Genomic DNA, 13,888 nt, shown 5'->3' with positions numbered 1-13,888 from the left:
CTCGGAATGGACCTGTTCACTGCCCTGCGCCTTCACATTCACGATGGGCAGATTGCATCACCTGCTGCATCCGTGGTGAGTCACACCGTCAACGCCGCCAGTGCTTTAGGCGTTGCCACTGGTTTCATACACAAAGTTAAGGTACGTGCAGATGTGCCTCCAGTCCAGCAGAAGCTGCGCAGGCTCCCATATGCTGTGCGTGACAAGGTGTCGGAGGAGCTGCAGAGACTCGAAACCGATGGCATCATTGAGAGAGTGGACTCATCTGCCTGGGTGTCGCCTCTGGTGGTCGTGAGCAAGAAGACAGGTGACCTTCGTGTTTGTGTGGACTTACATGAACCTAACAGGGCTGTGGTGATCGACAGTCAACCGCTGCCACACACTGAGGAAGTTTTCACTGAGCTCCGTGGCGCTACAATGTTCTCCACGATTGACCTACAAAATGCATACCACCAAGTGCAGTTACATCCAAGCAGCTGAGATCTTACCGCTTTTATAACACAAGATGGACTTTTTCGTTTCACGCGGGTGCCTTACGGCCTGGCCTCAGCACCCAGTGCCTTCCAACGCATGATGTCTCAGATCCTGGCTGGTCAAAAAGGTGTACAGTGCTATCTGGACGACATCATCGTCAGTGGGGAAACGCCTGAAATACATGACACCAGATTCTTCTTCACTGCTTACAGGAGAGTGGGCTGAAGCTCAATGCAAAAAAATGCCACTTCAGACAGACCGAGCTGTCCTTTCTCGGGCATCTCATCTCTGCTTCTGGCCTTCATCCAGACCCTAGCCACGTACTGGCTGTGGTTGAAGCTCCCCTCCACACGACGCTCAATCTCTGCGGTCTTTCCTAGGCCTGACTGCGTGGTATTCGAAGTTCATTCCCAACTATGCCATGCTTGTGGAACCTCTCCGTGCTCTACTCAGACAGTCTGCTACTTTCCACTGGTCTGAGGAGGCGCAAGCGAACTTCTGCAAAGTAAAAGAAATCATCACTACCAGCTCTGCGCTTGCCTTGTTCAATCCTTCCCTGCCAACTGTCGTGACAACAGATGCGTCAGACTATGGCATCGGTGCTGTGCTGACACAAATGAAAGGCGACACTGAACAGACCATTGCATTCGCTTCCAGAACACTTACTGCATGTGAGCGCAACTACTCAACAGTTGAAAAAGAGGCTTTGGCATGCGTCTCGGCGACTGAAAAGTGGCGTACTTACCTCTGGGGCCGTCACTTCACTTTACGGACTGATCATAGCCCTTTGACCACTCTACTTACAACCAAAGGCCTTGGACGCGCAGGCATGAGAATAGCTCGCTGGTCTGCTCGCCTGCTGTGTTTTAACTACACCATCGAATACAAACCGGGCCATGAGAATGTTACTGCAGATTGCTTGTCGCGCTTGCCTCTTCCCATCACAGATGACCACGAGGAGATGGAGCTGGAAATGGTGGCTGCTGTGTCCCCTGACTTCGCTGCGGTCACAGCTGATGAGCTCTCCAGTGCCTGTGATACATGCCCTGTGCTACAGCAAGTACAACACTACATGCAAAAGGGATGGCCTCGTACTGCAAAAGGCTTTGACCCCCTCATCGTGCCATACTTCCGTGTGCAGAACGAGCTGGCTGTGCAGAACAGTGTCATTGTGCGTGGCACTCATCGTGTTGTCGTACCGCAACAGCTACAGGAAAAGATGATCCAGCTTGCTCATGCTACACACCAAGGGATCGTTCGCACCAAACATCGACTGAGAGACTTGTACTGGTGGCCTGGAATGGATGTTCAGGTTGAGTCCGCCATCAAATCATGCGCCACCTGCCTGCAGCATGATAAAACTGCAACCACCCGTACTGCCCCCTTACAGCCAGTTCCTACCCCAACTGCAGCCTGGGAAAAGGTTGCTGTGGACATTGTCGGTCCCATTCATACAGCGCCTGCTGACTGCCGCTTTGCCATCACTCTCACTGACTATTACAGTCGATGGCCCGAGATTGCCTTCTGCTCAAATGTGACTTCTGCCTCTGTCATGACTTTCCTTGCCACTGTGTTCAGCAGAGAGGGTAATCCACAGGAAATTGTCACTGACAACGGCCCTCAGTTCGTGTCAGCTGAGTTTGAAGCCTTCCTTAGTGACAGGAACATCCAGCACTGTCGCAGCTCTGTGTACTACCCACAGGCCAACGGTGAAATCGAGCGTTTCAACAGAGTCTTCAAGGACGGCCTGCAAACCGCCAACATCGAAGGTAAATCACTGAAAGCCTTCTTTACTGAGTTTTTACACGCGTACAGAGCCACACCACATGCCGTTACTTCAGTGTCCCCAGCTGAACTGTTGCATGGTAGACCACTGAATACCAAGCTTCACATCACAGGTCTGCACTCCATGCGCCCCTGCTCTGAGAAAGCCAACATGCTACAAAACATCCAAAACAGACAACAGAAGTCGAAACAATACACAGACAAACGTCGTGGTGCAAAATCACCAAGCTTCCAGATTGGCTCTGCTGTCCGCATCCGCAAACCTGGAGTCATTGCCAAAGGACACTCAAAGTTTACCCAACCACTGACAGTGGTAGCCCAAAAGGGTCCTGCCACTTACTTGCTGTCCGATGGAAAAGTGTGGAATGCCTTCCACCTTGCCCCCTCTTCTTCCACCTGTGCTGCTGCTCCAGCATCACTGCCTGCAGATGCTTGTCTCCTGCCAAATGACCAAGGTGCTGAGCCACCTGAACCTGAAACTGCACCCTCACCGCATCACTCTCCAAGTGTACCGAGAGTACGACATGCTCCCGCATGGTTTAAGGATTATGTGACTTAAAAAAAAAAAAGAAAAAAAAAAGAGAGAAATGATGTGGAAATGTGCTTGAAATGACCTTGAAATGTCATTATACTGTTTGTTTATGACTTGTGATCTTCATACAGTATGCTTATGTTCACAATGTTTACAATAGGCCTATGGCTTATCTTTGATAAATACTTACCTGCAATTTGGTAATGAATATGCACTACTGTTTTCTATTTGTTGATACTTACCTCAGGGTTACTGCTTATTTTACAGATTAATGGTAATCTACTTGTTATTTCTACTTGCTAATGGAGTAGATTCTTATGTTACGGTTCGAGGGTTTATTCTAACAAAAGAGGAATATGTGGTATCGTGCAATACACTCCCCATCCAGCTGTGGCACTGCACTACGATATTGAAGGTGGATAAAATGCATGAAGAAGAAGAAGTAAACACGTTGTGAAAGTTACGGATTGTGTCTGTCCTGCTATCTACTTCCCTCGATCTACATACACAACACTCTGCGGTCCAGCTCACCCCAAACCATCTCGATTGGGTTCAGGCCAGGTTCAGGCCTCCACAGTCACCGGCCACAAAAAGAGAAACTTGTATAATGTATACATTCATTCCACACAGACTGATTATTTCAAGTGTTCATTCCTTTTAATTTTGATGATTATAACTGAAAACTGATGAAAACCCCAAATTAAGTATCTCAAAAAATTAGAATATTGTGAAAAGGTTCAATATTAAAGACACCTGGTGCCACACTCTAATCAGCTAATTAAATCAAAACACCTGCAAAGGCCTTTAAATGGTCTCTAAGTCTAGTTCGTTGGCTACACAATCATGGGGAAGACTGCTGACTTGACAGTTGTCCAAAAGATGACCATTGACACCTTGCACAAGGAAGGCAAGACACAAAAGGTCATTGCTAAAGAGGCTGGCTGTTCACAAAGCTCTGTTTCCAAGCACATTAATGGAGAGGCAAAGGGAAAGAAAAGATGTGGTAGAAAAAAAGTGTACAAGCAATAGGGATAACCGTACCCTGGAGAGGATTGTGAAACAAAACCTATTCAAAAATATGGGGGAGATTCACAAAGAGTGGACTGCAGCGGGAGTCTGTGCGTGGTGGTTCTTGAAGCACTGACGTATGCAAGACATGGGTTTCAGCTGTCGCATTCCTTGTGTCAAGCCACTCTTGAACAAGAGACAGCGTCAGAAGCGTCTTGCCTGGGCTAAAGACAAAAAGGATTGGACTGCAGCTGAGTGGTCCAAAGTTATGTTCTGTGGTTAAAGCAGATTTTGCATTTCCTTTGGAAATCAAGGTCCCAGAGTCTGGAGGAAGAGAGGAGAGGCACAGAATACACATTGCTTGAGGTCCAGTGTAAAGTTTCCACAGTCAGTGAGGGTTTGGGGTGCCCTGTCATCTGCTGGTGTTGGTCCACTGTGTTTTCTGAGGTCCAAGGTCAACGCAGCCGTCTACCAGGAAGTTTTAGGGCACTTCATGCTTCCTGCTGCTGAGCAACTTTATGGAGATGCAGATTTCATTTTCCAACAGGACTTGGCACCTGCACATAGTGCCAAAGCTACCAGTATCTGGTTTAAGGACCGTGGTATCCCTGTTCTTAATTGGCCAGCAAACTCGCCTGACCTTAACCCCATACAAAATCTATGGAGTATTGTGAAGAGGAAGATGCGACATGCCAGACCCAACAATGCAGAAGAGCTGAAGGCCACTATCAGAGCAACCTGGGCTCTCATACCACCTGAGCAGTGCCACAGACTGATGGACTCCATGCCACGCCCAACTAAGTATTGAATCTTTATTACACCTTGGAATGCAATTTAGAGGCTTTCTTGCACCCATAAAACATCTTACACCTTGACTGAAAACAGGTCTCCATCTCCTCTCCATCGGTTCTCCTTTGAGACAGGTACTGGGTCTGCTGCATCTGGTTTAATGGGCTGTGACCTGCTGTGACCTCTTTGTCCAAACAAACTAAGATGTGACTTAGCCCAGCAGTTGCATGGAGAGGTTTTGAAGCAAGTTCTCAGAAATGACATGATAAGAGTCAAATCAGGACACACACAATACAAATTTCCATTACACCTGCCCCCCCCACCCCCACCCCAACACACAATGGCGTATGACAGCACACTGGAGACTATGGACTGATAGAACATGAGAAGGAGCTTAGGACAGATGTTGAAGGAAGCCAGCCTCCTTAGGAAGTACATCCTGCTCTGCCCCTTCTTGTACACACAGAGTTGAGTGACCAGTCCAGTCTGCTGTCTAGCTGCAGTCCCAGGTACTGATAGTTTCTACCACCTCCACCTCACTGCCTTTGATGATCACTGGCTGTGGAGAGGGAGGTGCCCGCCAGAAATCCAGAACCATCTACTTGGTCTTGGAGACGTTGAGCTGGAGCTGGTTCTGTTGGCACCACTCCACGAAGTCAGCCACCAATGCCCTGTACCCCCCCTCATCACCCTCCCGGATACATGCAACTATCGCAGTGTCATCGGAGTACTTCTGCATGTGGCATGGAAGTGGAAGTCCGATGTGTAGAGGGTGAAGAGAATGGGGGAGAGAACGGTCCCCTGTGGCGCCCCCGTGCTGCTGGTCACCATAGAAGACAAACAGTCCCCCATACAGACGTACTGGGGTCTGTCTGTTAGGTAGTCCGTGATCCAGCGCACGAGGTAGGGTTCCACAGCCATGGAGGTCAGTTTGTCCTGTAGGACCCGGGGCTGGATGGAGTCGATGGCGCTGGAAAAGTCAAAGAAGAGCACCCTGACGGCACAGCCCCCGGCGTCCAGGTAGGAGAGCACACAGTGGAGGAGGTACAAGACAGCGTCGTCAACCCCAACCTTGGCCTGATAGGCGAACTGGAGAGGGTCCATAGCACCCTGCACCTGTGGACGCATGAGGTCCAGGACCAGTCGCTCTAGGGCAGCGGTTCCCAAACTTTTCAGTCCGCGCACCCTCTTCTACCTCCCGACTTAGCTGACGCACCCCAATGCCCAAAACATGAAAAAAAAGAAAGAAAAGGCGTAGTCTTTACAGCCATACAGGTATCAAGTTTAATAATGTAGGCTCCTGTTAACACAGAATAGATTGATCAATAATGGGCCTAATGATCTCTGACTTTAGAAACGTTGGGGAGAATAATAGTGACAATATAAAAATGACAATAATAATATTTTAAGTCAAAATGGTCGTCGAGCGAGCCGACTACAGATGAGTGATGAACAGCAGTTATTACTATGCAGGGCTCGAAATTAACCTTTTTTCTTGGTAGCACTGGTGCTCCCAAATGTAGAAGTTAGTAGCACCAGCAAAGACTTCAGGAGCACCCCCCCAAAAGCAAGGCAGTGACGGAGCGATAGAGACGCTCCGCCTATCTCCGTTCCTCCTCTCTCCCCCAGGAGAGCAGCCGCAGCTGCGCTGTCATTGGTTCCTGGCAGGATCGCAGGAGCGCCGTCTCACAAAAAAAGGCGCACCAGATTTTTCCCCTCGTCGCACCGGTGCTCCCAAATATATTTAATAGTCGCACTGATGAAAATCTGGGCGCATATGTGACCAAAATGGGCGCAATTTCGAGCCCTGCTATGTAACAAATAGGCCTATTTAACAAACTGTAACAGTTATTAAATGGTAACAAATATGCTACTCCGCCACAAAGAATCAAAATAACATAGGCCCAAGTTCAACATCATGTTTTCTCTTTGGAGTACGAGTCTCATTGTGTTCTTTACCCCCTTCTCCCGATGAAGTGTCCGGGTGAGTTTTCTGTGTTCTGTGCTCCTCGTTTTCAGTTTCCCTGTCTCGTCATCATCACTCTCTGTTTCCTGCTGGGTTTCTTCATCCTGGTAGACCTCACAGCTCTCAGTTGGGCCAAAGTATCCTGTCCTCTTTCATTCCTCCCTGATTTAATCCCCGACAGACTGCCCGTTTTCAACCAGTTATGCATTTCAGCATATTATTGTTGTTGCTATCACAACAAGCTAGCACGTAGCTAGGAGAAAGCCAAGTGCATTTTGGGTTTCATTCATTCATTCATTTTCCAACCCGCTTAATCAACCCGCTTAATCCGCCAACGCAGGTCGCGGGGTAGCCAGTGCCTATCCTGGCAGTCTCAGGGCTTGAGGCGGGGGACACTCCGGGCACGACGCCAGTGTACCGCGGAGCCACACAGAAACAAACAATCATTCACACACACACTCACTCCTACGGTCAATTTGGGACCGGCCAATCAACCTGAAGCGCATGCTTTTGGAGGTGGGAGGAAGCCGGAGAACCCGGAGAGAACCCACGCAGACACGGGGAGAGCATGCGAACTCCGCACAGAGCGGGACTCGAACCCGGGTCCGCCGTGTTGTGAGGCGGCAGCGCTAACCACTGCACCACCGTGCCGCCCGCATTTTGGGTTTGTTTTTTTTAATTTAAAATTTACCCAAAACGTTTTTTAATTGAGGGACGAGGAGCCGGGAGGGATGGGGGAGCTGAACCGATTGAAAAAGCTGTTAAGTTCATTCACTCGTTCACTGTTCCCCTCCACAGTGCTGCGCCCTTTCCCGTGTCCGGTGATGGTTCTCATCCCATTCCAGACCTCCCGCACTTGGTTGCGCCCCAGCTGCTTCTCCAGCTTCGTCCTGTACGCCTCCTTGGCCTCCCTCAGGCAGAGTCTCACTTCCTTCTGGGCCTTCCTCATCTCCTCCTCGTTCTTGCTCCTGAACGCCCGCTTCTTCCTGTTCAGGACAGCCTTGACTCCCTTGGTTACCCATGGTTTGTTGTTGGGGTAACACCTGATTGTCCTGACAGGGGCCACGGTGTCCACACAGAAGTTCATGTAGTCTGTAAAACACTGAGCTGCCCCCTCAATGTCCTCCCCATGTGAGCCCACAATAACATCCCAGTCGGTGGTCTGGAAGCAGTTCCTCAGCATCTCCTCTGCTTCCGGGGACCACCTCCTGACCTGTCGTGTTGTTGCTGGCAGCCGTTTCACCAGCGGGATGTAGGTGGGCTGTAGGTACACTAGGTAGTGGTCTGATTTACCTAGTGGAGGGAGGGGGGTGGCGGTGTATGCCTCCTTAGCATTAGTGTAGAACAGATCGATGGTTCTGTTCTTCCGTGTGGGACAGTCTACACACTGGACCATTGTGGGGAGAGATGAGTCCAAGGTGACGTGGTTAAAGTCACCGGTGATGATGACGAGCGCCTCCGGGTGCCGGGTCCGAAGAGCAGAGGTGGTCCCACAGATGGTCTCTCGTGCCGTCTCTGGGTCCGCCCATGGAAGGATGTAGACGGCGAGGACAATGACGTGTGAGAATTCACGCGCCAGGTAGTAGGGTCTGATGCTAACAGCTGTTAGCTCCAGATCGGTTACACAGTGTTGATTTCACCGTCACATGTCCCGGATGGCGCCATCTATCGTTGGTATAGATGATTAATCCACCTCCTTTCTTCTTACCGGCGGTGTTCATGTCCCGGTCCGCTCGTATGGAGGAGAAGCCGGTTAGTTCGACGTTAGCGTCCGGCACGTCACCAGTTAGCCACGTCTCTGAGAACACCAACAGGCTGGTCTCCCGGTAGCGCTGTTCAGTCCAGCACAGCGCCGTCAGTTCGTCCAACTTGTTCAGTAGAGAGTTCACGTTCCCCATGATGACGGAGGGGACGGAGGGTGAATGGAATTACTGAAATAAATCAACTTTTTGATGATATTCTAATTATATGACCAGCACCTGTTCATGCTGTCTTCATTTGTGGCACCTGATGTTTTATGTTCTCTGGAAACTGGGTCCAGACAGCTTTTTGAGTGTTAAAGGTTGCTGAACCATGTGCTAGAAATTCTCATATCTCAATGGGCGGTGGTGATGGATGTGGTGATACCAGCTGATGCCAACAACAGAAAGAAGGAACAGGAACAGGCTGAGAAGTACCAAGGGATGAAAGAGAAGCTGTGGAAAGTCAAGTCTTCGTGGTCGTGGGAGTACTTGAGGCAGTGACCCCCAAACGGAGAGACGGGCCCCAACATATACTGGAAACAACATCTGAAGCCTCTGTCCAGAACATAGTCCCTGGGAACAGCTGAGATACTGAGGGCCCTCAAACAGGGGGACACAGATACCACCCTGGTGTGTGTGTGTGTGTGTGTGTGTGTGTGTGTGTGTGTGTGTGTGTGTGTGTGTGTGTGTGTGTGTGTGTGTGTGTGTGTGTGTGTGTGTGTGTGTGTGTGTGTGTGTGTGTGTGTGTGTGCTTCATAAGGAAAAGAGATGAGAAAGGTCTGCAGGGGGTTAGGAATTCTGTTGAAGCTGATAAACAAGGTTAGAATAATTGAACCTCACTAGCTGGTTCATGTAAAATAGTTTCTTTCAACTTTAGAGTGTGTAAATGTCCCAAAAATCTTGTTTCCCAAAGGTCGTACTTGCCTTCAGATCCATCGAAGAACATTTGCAGTGACATGAGTCCAGCAGCACGTGTTGCCATTTTTCTTCCTGCGTGCTTAACTTTAGCTGGTACTCTGCTAAATCAGTTTGTCAGCTCCAGTAATACGTCTCGGTTACTTCTTAGAATATGCATTTATAATATCGTTCAAACACCAATAAGAAAACAGAATGAAAAAGTGACGTCATACATCCTGTAGACTTCTACAAAATAAAAGCCTCTTTTACACAGAGCGTAAGAGTGTTCTAAAACAAATACTTAACAATCAGAGTGTCTGTCTATTTTCCTTGACCCATCTCTGTCCCCAATCTATTTCTCTTTCCCAACCAACAGGTCAAGGTAGATGACCGCCCTCCAGGGTCTGGGTCCTGCCCACAGTTTTTTCCTCCATGAGGGAGTTTCCCCCCCCACCGTCGCTTATGCTGCTCTGGAGGTTATTGTTGGTTTTCTATCTGTAAAGCGCTTTGAAATGTCTTCAGATGTGATTAAGCGCTATATAAATAAAAGTTGATTGATTGATTGATTGATCATGGAATTCATTAATTGTGTGTGGTTCCTGGAACGTATTACCCGGGAGGACTGAGGGTGCACTGTATATTTCTGTATACATGTATAAACCTTATTCAAATACTGTGCATTGTAATATTGTTTGTATTTATTCCATACATTTACTCTTTCGCTATACTTCTGCATTTAGGTGAACCCATTTACACTGAAATATTCTTTATAATCCCTGAAAGACTGTATGCATATATTTTGGTAAATTATGCATATTCATTGTTCATTTGCTCTCTGGTCTGGTGCCAAACATCTACTTTACTGTCCTGGTGCAGTGAGTCCATCCAATGCGTGTCAAACACGTGTCCTACAGTGTGTTCACCTGCGGGTTTTCCGCCTGTCCTCCAGGTTTAGAGGTTCACACCTGTGTGTTCCAGTTGATTCCGTGTTCGGGTTGTTGGTTCTCATTTGTGTGGGTGTAACCGCCTTTTTCATGCGTGTAATTCAGAGTGGAACTGAGAGGTGGCGACAAGGAATGGGTGGAACAGCAACGTGGCGTTAGAAGAAGAGCAGTACCGGTGTGTGTGTGTGTGTGTGTGTGTGTGTGTGTGTGTGTGTGGGTGTTGGGTCTGACCATCTTCACCAACATGTCTTCACCTGCAGGTCGACGCACGGATTTGGGCCGGGCTCTCTGCGTCATAACGGGGGCTTCCAGGGGGTTCGGGCGGGCTCTGGCGGTGGAGGTGTCCGGGCTGCTGAAGCCGGGATCGGCCCTGGTGGTGGCGGCTCGATCCGCTGAAGACCTGCGGACTCTGCAGGCAGACCTGGCCGAGTCGGAGGCGGGTCGGGCCGGCCTGATGGTGCAGCGGGTGGCGGCCGATCTGGGGGAGCAACAGGGGGTGGATAGTGTGGTCAGAGCCTGCAAAGAAGCCTTCTCTGAAGACATCGACCACGTTATTCTGGTCAACAACGCTGGTAAGAAGAGACATACATGTATAAAGCATTAATTAGTGCAGAGCTATATACTCTTTAAACTTAGTCATACACTTTTGTCAGGGTGACTTTTCTAAAAGTAGATTAATTCAACACCATTAGTGAAGTGAAATGTTAAGAGTTAAAAATCCAGCTGTTTCTGTACAAAGGAGGAAATAGGTTGCAATATTTTTTTCTAGTTTGATTGACATACATTGATCCCTCGTTACTCGCAGTCAATGCGACAAACTATCTTATTATTTACAGTAATTTAAACGTTTCTGAACCCCCCCATACTGATATTAAACCACCTTCTATCTGTATTACCTTTAAAACACTCTGATAGACACTTTTGTGTCTCACGGAAGTCCGAGACTCACGGAACGTAGCGCACTTCGGGATGCCGTATGGTATCACTTGACTGCCAACCAAAAATTCGCGATGAGGTGAAGTCTTGAGCGTTGATGCGCGAGGGTGTACTGCACTCTTTTACTTAATTTAGCCTTATTCTTCTTCTTGTGCTCTCTTGTTGAATATTTTCCCAACACTTGGATACCTATTTTGATGGAGGTGCTTGTGTGTTTGGTGATGAAACACACACCGATACCTTCTTTCCCTCTGATTCCAGGCTCTCTGGGTGACGTGTCCAGATATATTCCAAGTTTCACCGACATGGCTGAGGTGAACTCTTACATGTCTTTAAATGTCATTTCCCCACTGTGCCTCACCGCCAGCATCCTGCAGGCCTTTCCACAACGTCCAGGTCTGAGACGGACCGTGGTCAACATCTCTTCACTTTGTGCAGTGCAGCCGTTCCCCTCCTGGGTTCTGTACTGCACTGGCAAGGCTGGCCGAGACATGACGTTCAGAGTTCTGGCCGAAGAGGACCCAGACTTAAGGGTTCTTAACTATGCACCAGGTGAGGAACAACTCGTTAGTTATTGGTATATTCAAGTTTAACCAGCAAGAATGAGAGCAAGACGTTGCAGAGGGTACTATCCTGTTACACAGATACAAATATCAAATGTGAAATATGTAAGATAAAGTAAAAGTGGTGGAATGGGTAGCTATATTTCTGGATTAGAGCATTTCTGTAATCTCACTGTTCGTCTGTTTTATTTAGTCTTTACGTCATAGTTGTTTTAGATGTGTGTGTGTGTGTGTGTGTGTGTGTGTGTGTGTGTGTGTGTGTGTGTGTGTGTGTATGCAAATAAAGTTGTTATAATTTGTTCATATTGAGGGTAAAGCATCTTAACCTGCAGGCATCCACTGAGATGAAACTTTTTCGGAGCTATTTATTCTGAAGGCACAACTATCATACACTATTTATATTTTTAATGTGTTTTCATTGGCGTGCCTTGAGGAGTGGATAGTTTTCTGAAAGTCCTTACAAATAGAAGTGGCAGGAGTCAAAGGGCACTGTGAATGTCAGCAAGACCTAGTAATGATTGACTTTACAGAGGATTGCTGATCTGACAACTGAGGCAGATATGGCATTGTGTGCTAAATGGTGCCAATATTCCAGGTAAACAAAAGGACGCTTTGGTTGAGTTGTATATAAAGGTCCAGTTTACACTGTTAAAAAAATATTAATTTGTGAAGGCAGCAAGGTAAATCTTCAGACTTGAACTACACCTGATACCATTGGCATCATTGGGACTGTGTGCAGGAACAGATAGAATCTTCAAACAGGTCCATGACTCAGTGTGGATGGCCCTCTTTGACAGGTTTGACTGGTCTTGGGGGATTATGTAACCACTTGTATCTATTATTTATAAAATTGTAGTTTGCTATGGCAATTATAATAATGATATTTTTAGCAATGATGATACTTGTCTGTGTCAAAAATGATTCAGTGGTCCATTTAATCATAGTCCATTTTAATCTCCCTGAAGAAGAAGAAATACGACTGGGAAGAAGTCAAGAGAAGAGACTTTGAATTAGCAACTTTAACAAGTTCTCTCTCTTCTTTCCCTTGTGGAAGAGGAGCGTTATTTTTTTACTTCAGACACTTGAGTCTCATTGTTTTCTGTCCTCTGCATTGATTCAGGGCCTCTTGACACAGCTATGATGAGGGATGCTATTTCCACAGCAGCAGATCCCACCATCAAGAAGACGTATGGTGACATGCATGCTAAGGGTGAAATTCTCACGTGTGAGGCATCTTGTACCAAGCTGATCAAGCTGCTGCTCGAAGACACCTACAAATCAGGAGCTCATGTCGACTTCTATGACATCTAGACGAAACAAGACAACTCTGATAATTCACATGTGCCTTGTTGTATTTCAAAATCTACAAACCCTCAGGTTCAAAAGTTGACAGTTACAATTAAAAAAAGTTCATATCTGACCTACATTGTACCATCAATGTTCACTGTGCATGTTGTGGCCTACTAGTGTTAAACTGACCATAATGAATGCATGGAATGTCAGACTGGCATTCAGGGGATTGACTGTATGTGCCGTCCATGCTAGAGTGGAGTTCATGTGTCATGTTGTGATTAAATCTAAAGTTAGTGCACAAAAAAATGCGTGTTGAACATGGTAGAAATTGCTGGACAACAGGAACATACAATAGGTCTATGGTTGGGCAAAGTTTTTCTAAGTTTTGTTCTATTCAGTACCATGATGAGTCGTTTCATCTGTCCAGTGAATGTTCTTCTAGAACTGCTGATTTATTGATGTTTTTTAGCAAACTCTCCCAAATTCAAGCACCAAACTCTGGGCCTACCATATGCAACAAAAGGAATTTCCCACACCCATCCATGAAATGGCTTTGAGTCATTGTCAAATTACTTTTGGTCTCTTTTAAAATAGGGTGGTGCATGTTCAGGACCTGAACTTCCCAAACCCTTCATCCCTCAAATGAAAGCAGTCTTCACCCTATGTTCATGTTCATTATGTAACTATAATTTGAATGTGTTTCATTAAGCAGGTGTGAATGTCCAAATATATATGGACCTAACTGGATATGAATCATTCCAATAAACATTGACTTCTATGATTGTTTCTGGCATCAACTCATTTTAATTTATCCCAGGTCAGGTGTTTGCTGTTGTCACCACAGGTTGATAAAATCTGAAGGGAAACGGCACTTGTCGAGGGTAGCAATGACCTACTAACCACTTCAGACAGAGGACGTGTTTCTATACTGGTTCTCTTGGAGCTTTTGACACAGTTGA

General features: G+C 47.2%; 1 protein-coding gene across 1 annotated transcript; it reads left to right on the top strand.

The window, feature by feature from the left end:
• The first annotated feature begins 10,318 nt into the window (after positions 1–10,318).
• LOC137608428 (sepiapterin reductase-like) lies at positions 10,319–13,707 on the top strand. Its single transcript, XM_068334805.1, has 3 exons — positions 10,319–10,709; positions 11,335–11,625; positions 12,757–13,707. The coding sequence occupies exons 1-3, from the start codon at positions 10,382–10,384 to the stop codon at positions 12,945–12,947; spliced, it is 810 nt and encodes a 269-aa protein (XP_068190906.1). The 5' UTR covers positions 10,319–10,381; the 3' UTR covers positions 12,948–13,707.
• The last annotated feature ends 181 nt before the right edge of the window (positions 13,708–13,888 follow it).

This window comes from Antennarius striatus, chromosome 15, assembly GCF_040054535.1.
Source record: "Antennarius striatus isolate MH-2024 chromosome 15, ASM4005453v1, whole genome shotgun sequence".
In the NCBI taxonomy this organism is placed as follows: domain Eukaryota; kingdom Metazoa; phylum Chordata; class Actinopteri; order Lophiiformes; family Antennariidae; genus Antennarius; species Antennarius striatus.
This window is presented reverse-complemented; position numbering and strand designations above follow the sequence as displayed.

Bases quoted from the DNA above. Each gene is read 5' to 3' on its own strand.
- LOC137608428 (XM_068334805.1), top strand. From the start codon at position 10,382: ATGTCTTCACCTGCAGGTCGACGCACGGATTTGGGCCGGGCTCTCTGC. The intron at 10,710-11,334 runs GTAAGAAGAGAC...CTCTGATTCCAG, and splicing joins TATTCTGGTCAACAACGCTG to GCTCTCTGGGTGACGTGTCC. The intron at 11,626-12,756 runs GTGAGGAACAAC...GCATTGATTCAG, and splicing joins GGTTCTTAACTATGCACCAG to GGCCTCTTGACACAGCTATG.